Below are 22,757 nucleotides of genomic sequence, written 5' to 3'. Positions count from 1 at the left end.
TATTTGTCGGGTTGTATATGTTCAATAAATGTTTTGTTTTTATTAATATCTATTGAAAAATAACGCATACACTGGTCAATTAAAACCAGATATATCAAACACGAGTATGGGAAAGTAATGAAACCAAACGGATCTGTACCTGGAAGAGCTCATTGGTAAATGGTTTCACAGTGCTAGTGACGGGGGAACATAGACACCACAAACAGTTGAACACGCAGTGGTACGATCGAAACTGCCTCAAGCAGTATTGTAGGTTTTGAAAAACAAATGCATATGTTACGTAAGGATGATGGCATGTTTACACGTGCAAAATCAGAAAGTGGATGGCAACGCTTTGTTTTTCTCATTACATTAAGGGCCGTTACTCAAACGTTATTTACGCCAGAGATGACACATGTAATTAGACAAAGCTATACTTGGCTTAAATGGCCAGGTACTAATTCATTTATCCCATATACATTCCTATTCGAAGTATGTTGACAAATACAGAATTTGAGGCTGGTAAATGAAGACTCAGTGGATCAAACCAGGGTCCGACCAACGACAAATAGGACAATGCTAGGGGTCATCAGGATCAGACACAACAATTTGAACAAAATATAAAAATCGCTTTCTTCTAAAGCGTGTTTATGACAGTTATCACAAATGTGTCTCTAGTATACTAGAAATACTTGCTACATATATCTCAAAACTATTACACTCTGAAAGACTTCAGTTATACCTAATATCGAACCAATCAACATAAGTAGTATACAATGACCAAAGTAGTAGTAGTAGTAGTAGTAGTTTTATTCGTGCATTATGTCAATAACAGTACATTTTACATCAATATAAGATATATCACATATTGTATTTGCATGATATTTAGAGTCCTAATAAGTTATATCACAGAAAGCTTAACATGAAATACATAATACTAGATCTACTAAAACAAGTATTACTTCTGGTGTAAATGATAAAACTATCTAATTTATTACCAAATAAAGTTTTACCAAATAAAGTTTAACATAATAAATGACATTGCACAGGATAACCCGTAAAGATTTGCACAAGTACAAAAGCTTATTTCCAACGGGGTCCATGTCTAAGGTATTAAAGTTGGCATTTAATGATTTAGTGAACAGTATTATATAATATTATATCACCAAAGCAACTATATAAAAATTGTGCGTATTCTTAGAAAGCGCACTTATATTTATCTATTTGAACAGTATTATATAATATTATATCATATACTCAGATAAAATAAATTAATATATGACATTCATCACAAATAAACTACTATCAGTATCACATAATTGTATAATATACCACACAATTATACAAATAGTTAAGGAATATTGAAAAATTACCAAAGCAACTTTATAAAAATTGTGCGTATTCTTAGAAAGCGCACTTATATTTATCTAATACATAAAAATTATGAATACAAAAAGACAGACTTTTCAAAGTTCTCCATCTCATTTAAGCGGTGAGTTTTGACTAATTTCTTAAAAACATACTTTGATTCTGTGTCTTTGATGTTATTCGGAAGCATGTTCCAATCCCGTATACCATTATAATAAAAAGAAGCTGCTGTAAAACCACCATTATTGTATTATGCCACGTCTGTTACACCTAAAATAAACAACAATACCATATCCAGACTTGTTGTTTAACACAGCTAAAATAACTATTCATAAACAGTTCAAATATTTATTACATGTTTAATATCAAACAAATGAGAGGTCAAGAGTTTATTATGACTAGCTCTTTCATCACAGATCAAAATAATATCAAAAAAGGTTATAAGTAAATGTAATATGTGGAGTATATAGGCCGCAACATAAGCCCCAAGGTAGGCTCTGCTCTTTAATGGCCCTACCAAAGCTAAGACAACCGACGGTCAACCCGATATGCACTTAACCCGCCTTATTGAAATGAAACAATGAACGCTACAGGGACAAGCCCATTCCCAAATCCATACTCCTCACAATCCCGCACATTCCACAGTGCAATCCGCAGTGCTATATCCAAATCCGCATTTCAAATCCATCCTCCAATCCCTATATCCAATCCAAATATCCCTACCAAAAATACAAAGTTGCCAAAGGAGTAGCTGGGAGTTACCAAAATATCCGGGCAAAACCCAACTCCTCAAAAATCTTAAATTTTGAAGTAACACAGTTGTAACCCCAGCCGTTGGATCTCTCAACCGTTAAGTCGAGCCTCTGAAAGGGGAAACCCCTAGTTACTATTACAAGTTATTCCCAAAAATTGAAACATAGTGCATACCAAGTTGACTGTCAGCTGCCTGAATTTTTCCGCCACAATAAATTTTAACACCAAAATTTATCCCCCAAATATTTATCCGAATCTCAGACAAGTAGTCGTGCGTTTATTATTTACTGTGAAAAAACCCGTATTACAGCATCCCTAAGGTTATCAAGCATCATCTCAAGACCAATTTGACTGAGATGTATACCATCCGGCCTAAAGAAACCTGGGGTGGTGTTATCAATCTCCACTCCCACCTGGTGACCTTTTAAAGAGGACGCTACAAGCCGACCATGCCTATTGAGTCGGCGCCTTTTGCAGTCCTCCGGGCTCCCTGATGCCCAAACAAGCCTAGGCAGAATATCCACCCAGATGAGCTGGCAATCAGGAAACGCAGCCCGCATGTACCGGAACCCCAATTTAATTTTATTCATGATCCTACACACTGTCAATAATTCAATGTCATTTCCCCCTAAATGGATGAAAATAACCTTTGGTGGCTCCGAAAAAAGGACCTTCAATTGCATCTTGTGCGTGAACTGCTCCCAATGCATCCCCCTAACACCCATCCAGTCCAGTTGATGTGGAAGCCCCAAATTTTCCCGTCCATTCTCCTGAGCGTAATGACCCGCCCAATGAATAAGGGAGTCACCAACCAACCAAACGTCCGTGCTTTCCAACTCAACGGGTGCCTCAACGGTCTCTACAGCTTTCCTCTTCCTGCCTTTACCTCTGCCCGGCATAATGTATGCGATTCCGCTGAATTTATGGTCAGTATTTATTTTGTTCAATATGATGATCGGTGTGAAACCGGAAAAGGAAGTTGGCATCCGAGGTGTTCCGAAATACCCATTCGGAGCTCCTCGGCCATTTTATCGAAAACAACCTCGGATGTATTTGGACGGTTTACATACTCAAAAAGAGGTACGTTTAAGTCCGCAGCAAGTAGATCGCGTAGTAATTTTATTTAGCAGTTAAACTTTATGTCTTAACTCTTGAAAATCTTAATTATGTTTGCAATAATACACTTCACTGGCAATCAATTTAAACTTAGATCAATAAACACAACTCTAAAACACTAATTTTAATTAACAATATAATTAAAAAAAAATACAAACTACTTCAACTGATGTACCGGCATACATCCGAGGTTGTTTTCTAAAAAAATGGCCGAGGAGTTCCGAATGCCGAAATACCATAACAATAAAACGAAAGTAGACTTGATCAAAACAATAACAGCGATTATTTTTAGACGAAATAATCGCCATTATGTGGGACATAAAATTTTAAGTTGGATCTACTGCCATATGAGTGAACTTCGTTACATTTGGCAAAATTATCCTTCATATAACTTGGACACTTGTCATAAAATATATTGTGTACATGATTCAGCCTAAGTTGTCTACATCTTTGTTCGACATTTAAAAAACCAAGATCAGCAAAACTTGCCACTGAAAGCGAGGTTCTACAATGAAAATTATTAATAAAACGAACAATTTTATTTTGTGCCACCTGGAGTCTATTTTTAGACTTCATGGTAAGGCCACAGTGCCAAGATGATGAAGCATAGTCAAGATGACATCGAACTAATGCATTACAAAGAGTTTTCCTAAGAGATTTGTTTAAAAATTCACGTTGTCTATATCAAAATTTGATTCTAGAGTTAACCTTCTTAACAATATTGTTCACAGTAGATGTACCTGACAAATCAGAGTCCAAAATTGACCCAAGATATTTTACTGAATAAGTAAGTAAATTGTTTATTATAGTGACATGTGTATATAACATAATTACATTTTCAATACAAACATATAGTACATTTTACACCCGGCCCATCGGACCTATAAGTCACCTAAATATTAACGTTATGTAAAGCATATATTTATAGTTATACATTTTTAAATTTGTATGTTACAGTGCAGTTAATCTGGTATAGGTAATCAAGTTTATACATATATAGCATCTATGAGTTATAAATATGGAGATTGTTCAAAGAGGTAATAATTTCATTCGATAAAGATTAAATGAAAAAACGAAAGCAAACGTGTAACTGTGCAAATATATGGAGGCAAAATAAATAAACATAAACATGTATATTGAATAGAAACACAATGTCATTCATGCGTTAAGAATATAACGTATTTCTCCTTATGGTGTATGCCTTCACAATATATTTTGCTAACTGTCTGACATGTTTTTGCATGAGATATGTGATTTTGCCTGTATCAGAGAGGTTTACAAATTCATCGTTGGACATAAGTGGTCCTAAACATGTAGTTCTTGCAGCATTGTACAATTGACATTTTAGGACAAAATGGCACTTGTTTTCCACTTCTTGGGAATCACAAAGTTTACAGAGTCTGGAGTTGACTGGTTCACCTAAATAACGACCTGTTTCTATTCGTAGTGGCAATATACCAGTCCTAAATTGAGCAAGTAATGAACGTTCGTTCTTCTTAAGAGCTAAGCTCAAATACTTTTCACATTAAAATTCTTGTTTAAATTCACGGTATGTTCGTAGTTTTGGCATGGATCCTACATCTGTTGACCAAATGTTATTAATGTAATGATTTCGCACAAGCTTATGCACAGTCGGGATTTCAACAGGTAGCTTAGCATTGAATTTATCCAATAATCCGATATGCATCATGATGTCCTTGACCTCGCTTGACCAGTTTGTAGTACATCTGTTATAGTCCGTTTCAAATACTTGCGCGCATAGCCGGTCTCGGTCCATTAGCACGAGTCTATTCCAGAGGCGTAGCATATTACTCCATCTGCGGTAGCGGGTGGGAATCCATCCGGTGTCCCCGGTTAGGGCGGGTATTGGAGCAAATCGATGAACACCAAGAGCGTAACGTAGGGCACGGTTTTGGACGTTATCCGATGATTGAAATTGCTTGTATCCCCACACCGAACTACAGTAATCCATGACGGGCACAGCACATGCGTTATAAATTTTTCATAGGGTTTAAATCCAAGGTCCTTCAGTGTGTGTACTTTACTGATGACACTTCCAAGTGCTCTGCCGGCCCCTTTTGAGAGACCTTCACAAGTGAACGAGAAGTCGCCTTTATCTTGGAAAACGATACCGAGGTATTTGTATTTGTCCACGATTTCAAGGACATTTTCACCGATGTGGAAATTAAACTGTGTTCGTTGAGTACGTCCTTTCCGGAAGTGCATGCATTTTGATTTTGACGTATTAATCATCACACGCCAACGTTTCCACCAGCTGTTGAGAACATCTAGCATTGACTGCAATTTTTCCTCACTGTCAGCCATAAGCACTATGTCATCAGCGTACATGAGCATTGATACCTGATTTTCTCCAATAGCTACGCTACAGCCCAGGTCATTTATTTCCTTGACGAGATCGTTGGCGAAGATGGCAAAAAGTGTCGGCGACAACGTGCAGCCCTGTTTCACGCCTGTTACACAGTGAAACCAGTCGGTGTGAGGGTTATTTATCCGGACACAAGATGAGGAACTGGCATAGATATTCTTGACAGAGTTGTAGAACTTTCCATCTACTCTAGTCAGCAACAGTTTGTACAATAGCATGTCTCGATCAATATAATCAAAACAACGTCGCAGGTCGATATATGCCGCAAAGACGTTCTTGTTGTTTCTAACAACACTATTTAAGGTGAATACATGATCTTCACACGATCTATTTGCCCGAAATCCGTTTTGTTCATCCGCAAGAAGATTTTCAATTTCAAGGTACTTCGAGAGCCGTTTATTCAAAAATGCAGTATACATTTTGCTAACGCACGACAAAAGGCTAATCCCTCTATAGTTCATTGGTATTCGTTTATCAGATTGAGGATCCTTAAGTATTGGGTAAATAATAGCCTTTCTCCATATTGACGGGATAATGCTGGTGTCGAACACTAATTGAAATAATTGCTGTAGCACGGCAATAACTGGTGGATTTTTCAATACGTCATACGGTAAATTGTCTATTCCGCAGGCCGAACCAGATTTACATTTCTGTATTATAAATGCTATCTCTTCTAATGAAATGTTGTTATTCAATGATTCGTTCGTTTCATATAGGGGAACATTTTATATTGTTCTCAAGTAACAGTTTATGTAACTTTACACGGTTGTAATGTTCATTGTCGAAATTATCAAATTCCTGGCAATTGTACAAGTCTTTGAAGTCCTCTTTCCACCGGTCAAACACTCTGTTTTTATCACTCGTAACAGATTCGTCGGCTTCGTACACTTCAGTAGGGATGCGCGAGTCTCTCCGTGGTCCCAGCGCTTTGATTTTGCTCCAAAACTCTTTGGGGTTATTTGCCTCAAAGGTCTCGATTTCAATGGCTTTGTCCTTTCTATAAACACGTTCTGTTCTATGGAGAGTCTTGTCAAACTTATTCCTGGCTGTAACATATTCCGAGTGCAGACGTACTCTTAATGTCCTGTCATCCCTGCACTTAAGGAATCTATTTTCACGCTCTCTGAGCTCATTCCAAAGATCTTGCAATTCGTTGTTCCAGAATGGTTTTGTGTGTTTCAGTCTTTTTGATGTTCTTTTTGAACTTGACAATTTCGGATTTTTATCATTCATTTCAACCAAAATCACATCGCAAAGAGTTGTGTATAGACTGTCAATAGATTCTTGAGTCTCCCTTGAGTTTTATATTTGCATGATAAGAGAAAGTAAAGCAGTTCTGACCCTCTCACTGTCCATGAAGTCAGACGGGATACGCCGTAGGTTAAATCGAGCTTCGCGGGGGGTCTCTGTAGCAGTATTTGTACCAGATAAAGGTGCACTATAGCCCATGTCAATATATACACTTAATGCGCAGTGATCAGGAACGCGTGAACGCTCACTCAATAATCCCTGTAATCCTTGTTGATCAATAATGTCATGGGGGTTTATAACTTTAAAGTTTTTACAGCGCTGATAAATATCGTGTGGGACACAAATAAAATCAACAACAGCTTTCCCTTTTCTCGAAATAGACGTAAAGATATCTAGATCACGTTGAAAACGGCCGTTTAATACACAGAACTTGGAGTCACATAGGAATTCAACGAAATCATGGCCGTGCTGGTTTACAGTTTTATCAATAACCTTTCTATTTTACTGATTATTGAGACTTGATTTCATGGCCATTACATTGAATGCTGAAATCCCCTATTTTGCCAAGTTTACGTTTGGAGCCAAAAAGAATGCATTCTGTCTTTCCTAAATGAAGGGATAATTTGTTATCAGTTAACCACATGCTGCAGTTTTGCAATTCTTGACCAAGAACTTGTCTAATAATATCAGGGTCTTTATGAGAAAATAAGATAGCGCTGTCATCTGCATAAAGTATAAGTTTGCATTTAGAACTGATGCTTGTATTCATGTCATTAATGGAGCATAAAAACAGCAGAGGACCTAATATACTTCCTTGAGGTATACCACACACAACTTGATCAAAATCTGATTTGGTATTGTTAACATAAACAGACTGTTTTCTGTCGGTTAGGTATGAGCGAAACCACTCCACCGACTCCACACCCAATACCTGTAGCTTTCGGCATAAAATATCATGATCTACTGTGTCGAAAGCTTTTTGTAGATCCAACATGATCATGCCAGTAAATAAATCTTTAGCAGATTGTCTACGTATATAATCTGTAAGGTGTATTAGGCAGGAGTCGGTAGAGTAGTTACCACGGAACCCGCTTTGATATTCATACAACAAACCATTTTTTACTAAGAAAGATTCCAGCTGAGTGTAGACAGCTCGCTTAAGAATTTTGGACACAATTGATAAAATGCTAACAGGCCTATAATTTGAAACTTCTGACCTACTATTTTTCTTAAAAAGCGGTTTGACCTTGGCAATTTTTAAGTCATTTGGCACGCTTTCATTAACAATAGAACTATTTATTAAAAATGTAATATGTATCTTAATAAAAGGAGCTGCATCCTTTAGAAATCTAGAAGGAATATCATCAAGCCCAGTGCGTTTTGAACAATTTAGTTTGGATAATTCATTCAGGACAAATTGCTCTGAAACAGTATGTAGTTTAAAGGATTTTGACTCAGGGTTTCTCTGCTTATAGAAGTTTTGAAAAACACTAGATGAAACACTGAACAAATTTGATGCAACAGGCAGTTTCTCCACTAGAACTGATGCGACCGTAGTAAAAAAATGATTAAAATGATTTGCTATTGTTTTAGCGTCAAAACACAGTTTGTCACCTATGTTAAGAACTACATAAGGTGACGATTTACTACTATTACTGTATCCTAGATCCTTTAACTGAGACCACAGACTTTTTGGATTGTGTTTATTTTCTTCTAGTTTGTTGCATATATACTCAGATTTGGCTTTCTTAACAGCCTTTTGAACTTTATTTCTAAATGAGCAAAAGAGCTTGTAAAAATGTAAAAATCTGTATTGCCTGTTTTCCTAAACTTAAACTTATAAAAATCCCTATTCTTTATAAGGTCCAATATATCAGAATCAATCCAAGGCTCACTTCTTTGTTTTAAACGTACTTCTTTAATAGGAGCACTGTTATTTAAAACTGATAAAAATGTATCTTTAAACAAAATCCAAGACGATTGTACAGATTCCATCTTAAACATTTCAGACCAATCACAAAGTTTTAATTTACTAATGAAATCATCAACATTGTAAGTGTCAATAGTTTATGTCGGTTCCATAAAATACAGTATTCTTTATACTAACCAATTAAATTATATCAAAGAAGGTCCGTAGAAACTAATATAAATCGGTTCAAATGAAGGTAATTAATAACTATAATGAAGTATCCTTATAAAACAAATAAGTGAAGCCTTGTTGGAAAAACAGACGCGTAAAACCCTAACCCTCCACCTGGTTGTAAAGGAATTTTAATATGAGTTTCTTCTAAACGCTAATGTGTGAACTAAGGGAATAAGGTTAGGCAGAAACGCTCATAATTATAAAGGTTACACATTGAACACGGTTAACCGCCTATAACATGCAACAAACGATACTCCGTAACAGTATAAAAACTGAAATGAAAACACTTTTTTTAAAGTTAGGTCATTAAACAATTTCTTTTTAAACCTAAATAGTGTTTGTCATCCTATCCGAACATTAATATTCCGAAGCAACTATGGATTAAATTACCTGTACAATAAACACGCGTTAATTGAGTAAAAACAATATCCTCTTAACAATATCTGCCAGATCCCATGATGGTTGACCTTAAGTATGGGACAGTAATGAAGTAAGAGGTAGGATCGTGTCTCGCACTCGAAGTATTTTTAATATCCCTCCGGAAATATATGTTATATTCATTTGCAAATATGCAGCATTCCATAACGATCACGCTCTTAATGTGACGTTGAAACTTTAAGTAGAGTTTATGGAACGAACACATTTTCCATTTAAAAAAAACCCTCTCCTTGCATGACAAAGTTACAGCACGGACACGGCCAACTACACTATCTATCTATTTATCTATCTATAAGCATAAATGCAGCATTTCATAACGATTAATCTTAGGTGTCACTTTAAATTTTGAGATAGGAGCGTGGGTCTTGCATGTGACACAATACTTTTATGTACCTTCCGACAAAAAAACGGGTAAAATTGCTTTAAAATCAGATACTGTATTTGCATATACTTGTATGAATCATTCCATAATGACATTTTAAAGCATCCTCTTGCTTGACAAAGTTTCAGACCGGAAACCAACTTATAGACTGTAAACACTGTATATGCCAATTTATGAAACATTCTATAATGAAACAATACATACAGCATTCCATAATGATTAAGCTCTAAGGTTGACCTTAATCTTTCAGGTAGGTCCGTGGGTCTTAACGCTACTCATCGCCTGTATCTTCAAATACAGGTGCCGTTTTATTTTAAAACCCATCCATGCATAACAAAGCTCCAGCCTTGATTCGACCAACCATAGAAATATAATCAGAGTGACAGTATGAGGGTAAATTTGACGTCGCCATGCCGTCTTGCTGATTACCTCTTCGCTCGCCATTCTGAAGAAGGAAACAATTGAACATTATAGATATTAGAATTATGCAAGAGCGTCGTATGTATACACGGGGATGCACATACATATATCACACGCGTCAGGGATAAGCTACAAACTTGTGTTTCATAATTAATTCAATGTGAACAGAGCTTCGTGTTTGTGTGAGATGTACGCTCAACATTTAAGTTTTGGTAGTTCTTTGGAAAACAGAAAATGGTAAGGTGCTTGTCTATTTTGTCAGTTGATAAAGGTCCACAAATCACTAATTATAAAAGGCATTGTTGTGGTCTAGCTTTACATGTACGCATTGTCTATGGCAAGTCCAGCGGAGCCTATGTCGATGACAAAACCAATGTTACGACAACCTTTTGACTTATATTTGTTTCTAAAGAAATTTGACAGCAAAAAGAAAACACTAGACACGCAGCCATGCGACGGAATCATGTTTCAGTTTGCACAAACAGATGGATTATTAAACGGGTGACAGATAAGCATTCAGAAACCGTTTGTGAATGGTTGTTGAATTCGACCACGAAGTGTTTTATGAATATGGAACTCATATTGTTTAATTACATTGTTAATGCGATAAGCAAACTGATATATTTACCTGAGATATTTTGAAATCCCAGTCGCATGGCCAAGTTCAAGCCAGGACAAGCTAAACTACAAAGAATTTTGACGAATGGCCTACTGTTACACCTCTGCAATTAACATGAGATGCACAGCAGGGGATTGCCATGCCAAACATTCCTTAAACTTGCCTTTAAGTGTGACCTGAGCCTTGCACTTGTCACACAATTTTCTCATGGAAAACATTTATGCGTAGAAATTTTAAAATCCCCAATTCATGGCTAGAATACAGACGAAATACAATCCATGACAAATGACCCTCAAGTATTACCTTGACCTTTCACCTACAGGTATGGGTCTTGTACGAGACGAAATGTCTTTTCGCGATAAATAAAAGTCTAAAATTATTGTCATATTTCCCTATTTATGGCAAAGTTACAGCCAAGACAAGCCAAATTTCAAGGACGTTATCCAATGATCAAATGTAACCGCAACCTTGTTCCTATAGACATAGCTCTGACAAGCGACACCTCGTCGTATCTCGTAATAAGGTACTATCTTGACAAGTGAGCCCAGTTATTTTCCAATAGTCACCACATGATAGTTTGATAGAAGAACCTACCCTGGCATGAGACTCCGCGGGTCTCTCGTTGTTATTGATCACCTGCTGGTGATATACCATGTAAGATGGGGTAGAAGAACCTACCATAACAGCAGACTCCTCAGACCTCTCCAGGCTGTTGATTATCTGTTAAGACTGTATTATGTAAGAGTTGGATGGGAAAACTTACCTCGGCAGGAGAAACATCGGACCTCTCCATGTTGTTGAATCCTACGAGACTCTACCATGTAAGAGTGGGATAGATTAACTTCGCGGACCTTTTCAAGTTGTTCATTACATGCTGGGATCTACCATGTAAGAATGGGATAGAAGCACTGAACACTGGCAGGAGATTGCGCGGACCTGTAAAGGTTGTCGATCACTATGTGACTCTACCATGTTAAAGTGAGGTAAAATCGCCTTCCCTTGCAGGAGACTCTGTGGATCTCAAGGTTATTGAATACATGTTTGGACTCTACTATGTAAAAGTGGTATAGTAGCCTCAACAATGATAGTTAACTTCAGTTTTGAATGGCACGTTTGAAATTCTCATAGAGCATATATTGCAATCTAGGTCCAACAATCTCGAATGTAGATTTTCTATGAGATGTGACTAATACCATGCTCTGTGTGTGTGTGATTCATGTATGTGTGTTGGTACGCTGTCTGATTATAATGATGGTTCTATTGTTGCTGGGTCTCCATTGTGGTGTTCAGCTGGTTAGATTGTTGGCGGGCTTCCTTTGGTTTTCCAACTGCAGCTGCAGACTTGCAGCTTTATTTAGTTGCCGATCATACAGCTGTAACACACAGCAACATTCATATGAGGATGATGCACTAAATGGCTATGGTTTGAATACTTAACACTTATTTGTGGATTTGGTATTGCCATGTACATACACTTTCTTATGTCAGGCTGTTTTGTTTAAAACTGTGTAAATCGAAACATGAAATATCTAACATATTTCAGTCAGACCGTAACCCAAAAATGGCTTGCAACACCCGTAATTGTATACATGTGCTTATGACGTGGAATCACTTTCCACCTGTCTGTAGTTTTTCATCTGTGAGTATGTCATCTTCTATCATACCTTGATGGAATCTATAATGTAAACCCACGTCTCCATCATTCCTGTAACACACAACAGCCTGGTGTTGCACAGAATATATATAAAATAAGACTTTAGACCTGAGCACCGGAACTGAAACATTTCATCACTTTTCATACATTACTATCACTGAAAATCAGATAATTTTTTTTCGATTTTAACAAAGTAGCACAATGGTTTAAAAATGCATGTGCATTTCAGCAACATACTGTTAAAATAAATTCAAAAATGATGTGCATAAAATAAGAACGTATTCTCATTATAACTATCTAACCACAAACCTTAGTAAAATTAGCTTGTATACTTTTAAAGATAACGCAAGATCTGGTTAGGCAGTAGGCCTACAGTTTTAAGTACCGCAAATTGAAATTAGGTATCGTCAGATTTACTTTTTGACATGTTAAAATAATTAATGCGCTGGGGTTTCAAAAAAGGAGGAAGAATCTTAAAAAGCTCTTGGTGAGGAACCAAGGGAAATATATAATTATAGATAATTACGCTGAAAATTGAAGTGTGTTGACTAAAAGACTAAAAAATTAGTCAACACGTCCTCAGCCAATATCGGTTTTCATTTAATTAATTTAACTCTACCGATAAACTTGCTATAATAATAATAATAATAATAATAATAATAATAATAATAATAATAATAATATCTTTATTTAGAGAAGGTATAGACACATTATGACATAATTACAGGTTCAACCATAACAACATCATATTTTCAATGTGGCCTTCTATGAAGAAAAACAAACAAACAAAAACAAAATGCATTTGGTAAATCATAAAACATCTGCATCGCACTTATACATTCCTATACAAGAACTATTGATGTTTTGAATATAATTATTCTATACAAATCATGTTTAATTAACATAACAATTTAAGTTATTTGGATATACATCATGTACACGCCGACATACACTCAATAAAACACAACAATTTATAAAAACAACAGTTATTTCAATCTTTAAGATAATGAAAAGATGATAAACCTTTTTGAAACTTATGATATGCACATTTCAAGAGGTCCACTTTGTAATTATGCTTAAATGTGTTTAACTTTTTTGCATTTCCTATTTCATCCGGAATAGTATTCCAAACCTTCATACTGTAGTACGAAAAGGAATCCATGAAATAGTTAGTTCGCGGTGTTTGTATCAAAACTAAATCTTGTTTTGAAGTTGATCTTAGAGAATAGTGTTCATTATTTGCAAAGATTAGCAATTCAGACATTTACCCCGGGGCCTTTCCAGTAAGGGTATCATAGACATGGGTTGCACAGTGATATTTACACCTGTCTGTAAACGTTAGCCATGGAAGTTCTTGTAACAATCCATTTGAAGATGATCGTTTAGGAATTTTAAGAATGATTTTTGCAGCCCTATTTTGCAAGAATTTAACTTTATGTAAGTAACTTGAGTTTCCTTTGCGCCAAATATGACAACAATAATCTAAAATTGGAAGGATATATGCATTGTAAAACAAACGTTTCATCTCATCATTGAGGTAGAACACTAGACGTTTCGAAAGTGATATTTTACAGTTCATTTTTTTGCAAACAATTTCTATTTGCGGACGCCATTTTAGGTTATTATTTAATATAGATTCCAAGTAATTTTTGCACCGTCACATTTTCTAATGCTGTTCCATCGATTGTAAGATTTAATTTACTAACTTGTTTTGTTTTATATGAAAGCAATGTTCATATAACCTAGTTCATATAGGTTTATCATTTACTTTTATGAAATTAGCTAATTGTATTAAAGAAATCATCATTTTACATTACCTATTCTTAGATAATCACAGGCACATACCGGTTACAGTTTTAGGCTTCTCAAAATATTTTCGATTAGACTATTTTTGATAGAATTGTAAAACAAAGTAAAATTACGTTTTCCGCGCATTCACCCTTTGAACGCGTTCAGCACTTTCATTTCTCGAAGGGACGGGAGGACATTCATCCTATTTTAGCTGCCGACGAAAATCATTACATGACTTGCATAATCTACGTATAACTCTTCACCATGTACCGAGCCATCATGAAAGAAACTTTTATTGTGTTGAGTTAGTTTAATTGTGCTAAAACGAAAATAAACAACAACAATTTGAAGTACATGCATGATCTCCTGATTTACATCTATCAACATACCAAGTTCAATTCTTTACTGATTTACAAGTTATGCTCTGTACTAAATTTGTCTTATTGTCCCGCGATGGACTGACGAATAAGCGGGACAAACCACTTTTTTGTGGGTGTATAAGGAATTTTTAAACCATGTGCACTATCTTGAATTTAATATTCCTAGCTCTTTTTCATTTTATCTTTCAGATTATTTATTTGTAAGAAAAAGAAAAGGAATCCTTTGCAAAAGCAGTTAAGTAGGTAAGTTTTTCCTGTGGTCCCCAAGAATAGCACTCTGCTTAAATAACTCGCCGTTGGAATCCAATTGACATGACGTTAAACGAGATTAAGTCCGCCCTTGGCAATTAAGCATCTTGTTTAATAAATGTTTGACTTCCCTTTCATTGGTTTAACGTTTCCTACGCCATTTAAACGTGGACCGTTACCATACAAGCGGGTTGCATGTTCCTTATAGATTAACACCTCTGTGCTTGTAAAATATGTTGTTTGTAGGATAGTAAACCGCCGTAAAAAATTGAGGGTTGTCTAATAAGTAAACACCTATTGCATTACCGATAGTAAAAAACTTTTGAATAAAATTAAACGTACAAGTGGAATTTTGATGCAAGACATTAGTGACGCGAATCATAATCCGATTGACGGTAAACATGAATTTAAACGTTACTTATTATAGTATACACTGCATCTATCTACCTTAAATAACAGCGTAATGCTGAGCTTACTGAAATAGGCAGGGCGAGTTAGCACCTGCTATTGACCTTCTATGCATAGAACATTTTCCACATTTCTCCTAAATTGTCGTTTATACCAATCACGTATACTTAACTTTACATATGCATATAAAAAATTCTAACTCGACCATAACTTACGCTAAGCGCTATATAGACGTGTAACCTGAGATTCTCGTAGTTATACGTACAGCACGTATGCACAGCTTTTTAAATAGCCACGTCGTCTTACCATCGACATTTGGAAGGTAACGAATAATTTTGTTGATTTTCTGTATATTCGTTCGACTATCATTCCTTTATCAAACATGTTTTTAAAGGTGTGTTATCCATTTACGGACATTGAAATGATTTCCTTACAACAAAGTTTAAGAAAAGTTGAAAGAAATGTTTATTACTAAGTATTCACTTTTCTTGTTATTTTAAAGTTATCCATAGACACCTGTCCATTGAAAATTGCGTCTAATATGCGAAAGCCAGTCGTCTGTGAGTTAAAGAAATAAATTCACCTAGTTAAGCCCCCGGTGCCAGACCTTATATGTCTTCTGCCCATTGTCTTAAATTTTAATTAATTGTTAAGTATATCAATATGTTTTTGGATATAGCAATAATATGTTATAATGTCTGAAGTAAGTTTATACATTTGTGAATAGCATGCATAAAGATGTTCAATGCGGTTTCTGCATGATATGAGCAACGTCCTTGTTTTCGTTTTGTTTTGTTGTTGTTTTATTGTTGTTGCTCTTGTTTCACAAGATTTTGTTTGCGAAATATATTTGAATGTGAAAAAAAAACGGCGTGCCGCATGCAAAAAAATTCAGACGAAAGTTAAACCTTATTTTCAACTTAAGTCACCGAAAAATGTTGAAAGCTCGCCGGGCGCGAATTGTTGAACGTCCCTCAGGAGCAAGTGCTGACTGGGCGCATTGGTGAAGTGTTCCGTCGCCCCGCGAGCATCCTGCCAGCCGCTATATAAGTAACTGATGAAGCACACTCAACAGGTTGCCTAAGTGAACAACAGACCTCATCTAACTTGCTTCAAACGTCTTTCAGTAAGTAGTGTGTATAGTGTATGTCATATTTATGTAAATGTTGTAACGTTTCATTGCAATGCTCTTTGCAAAATAGATATTCTAGCAAATCCATTGATTCATGCATCCAGGACAATTAAGCTAACGTCTTGTATTCTCGGGATAAAGAACGTAGGTCGTATATTACTAAGTTATAACACTGTTTTAATTTTATTCACAGGAAGCTACAAAGATGAATCCACTTCGAATCACCCTGATATCGGCATTGTTTGCCATTTCTTTCGCCTACAGAGGTAAACATATTTTTAATTATTTAATAATTTGAAAGAAATTTCGTTACCTAAACGTGCCAAAGTCAGAAATCGGTACTGATTTTTCGTCATTGTAAAATGCATAAGCGTATTATTATTATTATTATTATTATTATTATTATTATTATTATTTTTTAACTTTTTGTAGTATTGTAATTTGCGATAGGACTAACAAGTTTTGCAGGAAAATCTCGCTATGGGACATGATATAAGTACTGCTAGATCATATTAATATAAATAGTTTATGTTTGTAAGCATACTGCACATAATCAAGGGAGACAGATCTGTTATATCCAAATTACCTTACTTCACATTCGGAATTACTCGGCCGTATCCCCACCGAAAAACAACATCGGGGGGGGGGGGGGGGGGGGGGGTATGTATATAGACGACTTACAATATCAGAAAACTTTACATTTAACTACATTGAAGATACGATCAGTGTAGTTAAATGTAAAGTTTTCTGATATTGTAAGTCGTCCATATGGGACTAACAAGTTTTGCAGGAAAATCTCGCTATGGGACATGATATAAGTAGATCGCGCAGTTGTTTCAATTTAGCAGTTAAACATGATGACTTTACTCTTGGGAATCTTAATTATTTATGCAATAAAACACTTCACTGGTAGTCAATTAAAACTTAGATATAAAAAATACACGTAAAAACACTACAAATAATTAATGCCATTATTTAATGTTTACGAACTACTTCTTCTGATGAAGCGGCATACATCCGAGGTTGTTTTCGATGGAAAATGGCAAAGGAGTTCCGAATGCCTTAATTCAATTTCATATCGAAATCTTAACTACTACATAACCTTAATCAATCTAATCCAAATTATATCCTAATATACTCTTTGTTGTCAAATTGGCAATTTAACTAGATTGATAATTTGTTGAAATGCTTTGATTGGCAAAGCTTTTCTAAATATGAAACCGTATGTTTGCAGTAACTATTCATTTGTTAGTTATCAATACTTTTAATCCATATTTATCTTTTCTGAAAATTTAAAGGATATTTCCCTTTTTTTGGTGTTTATCACGCAAGAACATGAACAACTCACAAGGATTTGACTCTTATTTTTATTTTAGTACTTTTATACACAGAAAAAAAATGATTGGTATCATTTACGTGGCTTATACGTTGCAGATTTGTTTCATTTCCTAGCATATAATTTCAGGTGGCGGCGGTGGCCGAGGAATGGGCGGTGGTATGCCCATGGGAGGTATGGGTGGCGGCATGCCAATGATGGGCGGTGGAATGGGTGGTGGTATGCCAATGATGGGAGGCGGAATGCCAATGATGGGCGGTGGAATGGGCGGCGGAAAAATGGGCGGCGGTATGCCCATGATGATGATGCCCGGCGGTGGCATGGGCGGCGGCATGGGTGGCGGCATGGGCGCCGGTAAGCCCATGGGAGGAATGGGCGGCGGCATGCCCATGGGAGGAATGATGATGCCCGGTGGCGGTATGCCCATGGGCGGTATGGGAGCCATGGGCGGTGGAATGCCCATGATGCCAATAGGTAAGTGTCTGTTTATCTTTCAATAAAAAAAATACATCTGAGTTTTTTTACTTGTTCTAATGCATTTCTTTTTTTACATTATTTAAGTACACAGAATATCGTCGATGGCATCTTTGATTTTGCTTTTGCAGGTGGAATGGGTAAAATGGGCGGCGGCATGGGAGGCGGTATGCCCGGTGGAATGGGTGGCGCTATGGGCGGTACGTTTGGAACTTTTTTTAGTATTTTCGGAGGGGAATTTAAAAGTTTATTTATAAAGAACTTTAATTTTATATATTACCAGATCATTTAAGTGTATAGATCCTTGTACCTTAGATATTTTTCTAGATATGTTATTATCTAATATGTTATTATCTAAATATATGCGTTTATATTTGTATTAACATGTTTCACTTTATCTTGCAGGTGGCCGCGGCGGAAAAAGTAAGCAATATGCAGATAAAATAAAGGCCTACACATTATTTACTAAAATTTAAATTGTATTTGACGAATTCGGATAGTTATAAAAACAGTCATATTAATAAATGATATTTTAAAGTAGCTTCGACGTAGATTTAAAGTATCCAAGGTGTCAGTTTTCTTCTAGTTAGTAAACTAACAACCCGTTATGGTTTGGTTTCAGGATACAAGCGCTATGCGAGCAGGAGAGGTAGGTTGTTTTTATATTGTATATATTTTGATACGACAATGGTTTTACTTTTATTTCTAGCAAATCAATCACTTTAAATAGTATTTATTGAACAAATAAAAACAGTCATGGTCAATGTGTATCCAATGTGTATCCGAATTTCAGGCGGCCAAGGTGGTGGAATGGGAGGCGGTATGCCCATGGGTGGTGCTATGGGAGGCGGTGCCATGGGGGGTGGCATGCCCATGATGATGCCCGGCGGCGGTATGGGAGCAATGGGCGGTGGAAAGATGGGCGGTAATATGGGAGGCGGTGCCATGGGAGGCGGTATGCCCATGGGCAGTGCTATGGGAGGCGGTGCCATGGGAGGTGGCATGCCCATGATGATGCCCGGCGGCGGTATGGGAGCAATGGACGGTGGAAAAATGGGCGGTAATATGGGTGGCGGCATGGGCGGTGGTATGGGAGGCGGCATGCCAATGGGCGCTATGCCCATGATGATGATGATGCCCATGGGCGGCACTGGGAGTATGGGCGGAGGCATGGGCGGAGGGATGGGCGGTGGCATGGGCGGCGGCATGGGTGGCAGTAAAGGTGGAATGGGAGGCGGCATGGCCATGATGGACCAGGTACATTTAATTTATAATTTTCCATACTTACACAAACGGATTAACAAAAAACAAACAAAATAAAGAGTTTCGACAAAAAAAAATCAAAATACTTTCAGCTGTTTTAAATCTAGAACATTATATTGACTTAATCTGCAATAATGAATCTTAAAGACTAAATAAATAATAATGCCACAGATGATGATGCAAATGATGATGGGTGGTGCCAATGGAGGCGGTGCTATGGGAGGCGGTGCCATGGGAGGCGGTAAAATGGGCGGCGGAATGGGAGGCGGTATGCCCATGGGCGGTGCTATGGGAGGCGGTGAAATGGGTGGCGGTATGCCAATGATGATGCCTGGCGGCGGTATGGGGGCAATGGGAGGCGGTAAAATGGGCGGCGGCATGGGCGGTGGTATGGGAGGCGGTATGGGAGGCGGTATGCCAATGATGATGATGATGCCCATGGGCGGCGCTGGAGGAATGGGCGGTGGAAACGGAGGTAAAGATTTTATATAGTCTATCTACATGTAACATGTTTTCGATTGTGTTTAAACATTTCAGTACAATACCATTTTTGTTTATATTGTTGTTTTACAATATTTAGCTATGGGAGGTGGTATGTCAAAGATGGGCGGAGGAATGGGTGGCGGCAAAATGGGAGGCGGCATGCCCATGATGATGATGCCCGGTGGTGGCATGGGCAGCGGTATGCCAATGATGGGCGGAGGAATTGGTGGCGGCAAAATGGGAGGCGGCATGCCCATGATGATGATGCCCGGTGGTGGCATGGGCGGCGGTATGGGAGGAGGTACAGTAGTGTTATGTTGCCTAAATTATATGATTAATGGTAAACCATCAAGTGATTTCCGACCTATTTGCCCGACCGCATTAATAAGAATTAGAACCACCTAATGAGTATATACATGTGTTATTAAAATATACATTTTGCCATTATTTGAGACGTTATAAAACAGCGTTGGTAGCATACTTCCGTGAAATTGTTTTATTCAGGTTACGCTATTACCGTTAATTGTGACACCGAGTACATATCAATGAGTGTAACTATTTCCTTATATTACTCGAAATACAGTTATCTTTGACTTCGTAGGTGAGGGCGGTATGGGCGCTGGTGGAGCTGGCGGTATGGGCGGCGGCAAGGGCGGTATGGGAGGCGGAGCAGGGGTCAAGGGTGGAGCTAATAAAGGTGATTAAGTCACGTTTATCATCCGTTTTCCGTCGATTATTCTTCCATTAGTCTTCGGCAATCGCAATGATTTTTTTTGCATTTTTATACAGATATGTTCTTTTTTTATTTTCCAGATGTGTAAAGGACAACCCAACGTCCATGGCCTTCAAAACTACGCGCGATTATATATAAACAGAGCTTTTGCTTGAATCCTATCTCCATCTAGTCGCAATAGTAGTTTCATTTGTCATTTTGCAGGCAAATATTAGGCGCTGTCTAATGCTTGTTCTGGTATCGGTATCGACTCACGACTCGTCCAATCTCGGGAATCCAGAATGCCCTCGTCTTGTCCCCTGTCCACATGCATGCATGACATCTCCCGCGTTAGCAGCATCATCACCATTGTAAGCAGCAACAGCAGCAGCAGCAGCACGGACTGTTCTTAGAGTTTCGACTCTTTCTGTATTACTCGGAAAGAACAAGAACCAACAGTGACTTCTAGTGTTCAAGATCCTGTACTGTACCAAAGACCGCAGACTATCCTACCTCGGAGATACCCTACATGCATGTGTCTTATATGTAACTTTAATTGTTGTTATATGGTATTTAATAAACTAGATTTGCAACTGAATATTTGTCGCGTTGTAGATGTTCAGTAAAAGTTCGTTTTTTATTAATATCTATTAGGAATCGAAAATATTGACTTTAACGTCAATGTTTCCTGCAAATTGTAATTGTGTGCAAATAACGCATAACGCATACTCGGGCAAAATCAGAAACATCAAACACGGTAGTATCGGACAGTTATGAAACTAAACGGGACTTCACTAAAAAGAGCCCAGAAGTAAATGGTTACACAGTACTACTGCCAATGCACCCATAGTGGGAGCATGATACACCACAAGAGCACAGCAAGTGGCAGCGAAAGATATTTTGTTTTGGTTTTTCATATGATAAAGGGCGATAACTTCACAATTACTAACGCCATAGAAAACTTACGTTCTTTAAAGGGGCTAAACATCAGACGATACAAATGCAAGAAAACATGTCAAAAACTTACATACAATTGACATCATTGTGTACAACGCATTGAATTTTACTTACTGATGTATCACATCGTTTACGATACATGCATTTATTGCAGAGTTTGTGCATTTGTTTCAATTCGAAATTTCGTAAATCTCAGTAAGTTTAAAAATAGTATTCCTATATTTATATGCACTCATAAACAGATATGGTTAAAACTGGATAACCATTATGCGCTATTTTAAGCGGGTAAACACAGAGAAGACAGCTGCTAATACGGGTAACTTCTTGAAATTATTGCATCCTAGTGTGTATTAATAAAATATGTACCAAACGTACGTGTAAAGCCATTTTGATATCCCTCCGTGAATGTATACTATATTTCTGTGCAAATATGCAGTATTCCTTAACAATCAAACTCTTAGTGTGACCTTGAACTTTGTCAGAAGTAGGGTCGTGGGTCTGCCTGCTGCACATCATCTTTAGGAAACGAATATATTCATCAATTATTTAAAATCCCTCCGTGTATGACAAAGTTACAGCACATACAAGACAAACTACACTCAATATATGTGCATAATTACAGCATTCAAAAGTGATTAATCCCATGTCTGAATATTGAGATAGGGTCGTTGGTATTACATAACTTGTATGTGTCACCGGCAGAACAATACGATACTCTATTGGCATATATGCAACATTCCATAATACCATTTCAAAACTCTCTCCTGCATGACAGAAAAGACAAACTATACCGTTCATGCCTATATGAAGCACTACAATGATAAACCTGTATTTGTGACCTTAACCTTTGAGATAGACATGTAGGTCTTGCACGCGACTTGTTGAAAGAAGCTCAGGTGTCAGGAATAAGCTGCAAACATGTGTTTCGTAACCAAAGATTCATGTACGTGTGAGATGTGCGCCTAATATCTAAGTTTTGGTAATTCTTTGGAAAACATAGACTCGTTAGACAGAAAAGGAGAGCCGATGAGCGAACGCCAATGCTCGTTTGTTATTTTTTATT

The 22,757-nt window shown here is 37.2% G+C and overlaps 2 protein-coding genes across 2 annotated transcripts; both read left to right on the top strand.

Moving 5' to 3' along the window:
• The first annotated feature begins 16,031 nt into the window (after nucleotides 1-16,031).
• LOC128231072 (acanthoscurrin-2-like) lies at nucleotides 16,032-18,755 on the top strand. Its single transcript, XM_052943492.1, has 5 exons — nucleotides 16,032-16,040; nucleotides 16,663-16,735; nucleotides 17,935-18,279; nucleotides 18,411-18,479; nucleotides 18,685-18,755. The coding sequence occupies exons 1-5, from the start codon at nucleotides 16,032-16,034 to the stop codon at nucleotides 18,753-18,755; spliced, it is 567 nt and encodes a 188-aa protein (XP_052799452.1).
• Nucleotides 18,756-19,146: 391 nt separating this feature from the next.
• Nucleotides 19,147-20,730, top strand: LOC128231071 (uncharacterized). The gene is made up of 4 exons (XM_052943491.1): nucleotides 19,147-19,536; nucleotides 19,714-20,017; nucleotides 20,123-20,326; nucleotides 20,627-20,730. Exons 1-4 carry the CDS (start codon nucleotides 19,147-19,149, stop codon nucleotides 20,728-20,730), a joined length of 1,002 nt encoding a protein of 333 aa, XP_052799451.1.
• Nucleotides 20,731-22,757: the final 2,027 nt, after the last annotated feature.

The sequence above is a fragment of the Mya arenaria genome, chromosome 4 (genome assembly GCF_026914265.1).
Source record: "Mya arenaria isolate MELC-2E11 chromosome 4, ASM2691426v1".
NCBI classification, from domain to species: Eukaryota; Metazoa; Mollusca; class Bivalvia; order Myida; family Myidae; genus Mya; species Mya arenaria.
The sequence above is the reverse complement of the archived record's forward strand: the minus strand, read 5'-3'. Positions and strand labels throughout refer to the sequence as shown.

Coding starts and splice junctions, on each gene's coding strand:
- LOC128231072 (XM_052943492.1), top strand. Junction 16,736..17,934: donor CATTTCTTTCGCCTACAGAG/GTAAACATATTT, acceptor ATATAATTTCAG/GTGGCGGCGGTGGCCGAGGA. Junction 18,480..18,684: donor AATGGGTGGCGCTATGGGCG/GTACGTTTGGAA, acceptor TTTATCTTGCAG/GTGGCCGCGGCGGAAAAAGT.
- LOC128231071 (XM_052943491.1), top strand. CDS start 19,147: ATGCCCATGATGATGCCCGGCGGCGGTATGGGAGCAATGGGCGGTGGA. Junction 20,018..20,122: donor AATGGGCGGTGGAAACGGAG/GTAAAGATTTTA, acceptor TACAATATTTAG/CTATGGGAGGTGGTATGTCA. Junction 20,327..20,626: donor GGGCGGCGGTATGGGAGGAG/GTACAGTAGTGT, acceptor TTGACTTCGTAG/GTGAGGGCGGTATGGGCGCT.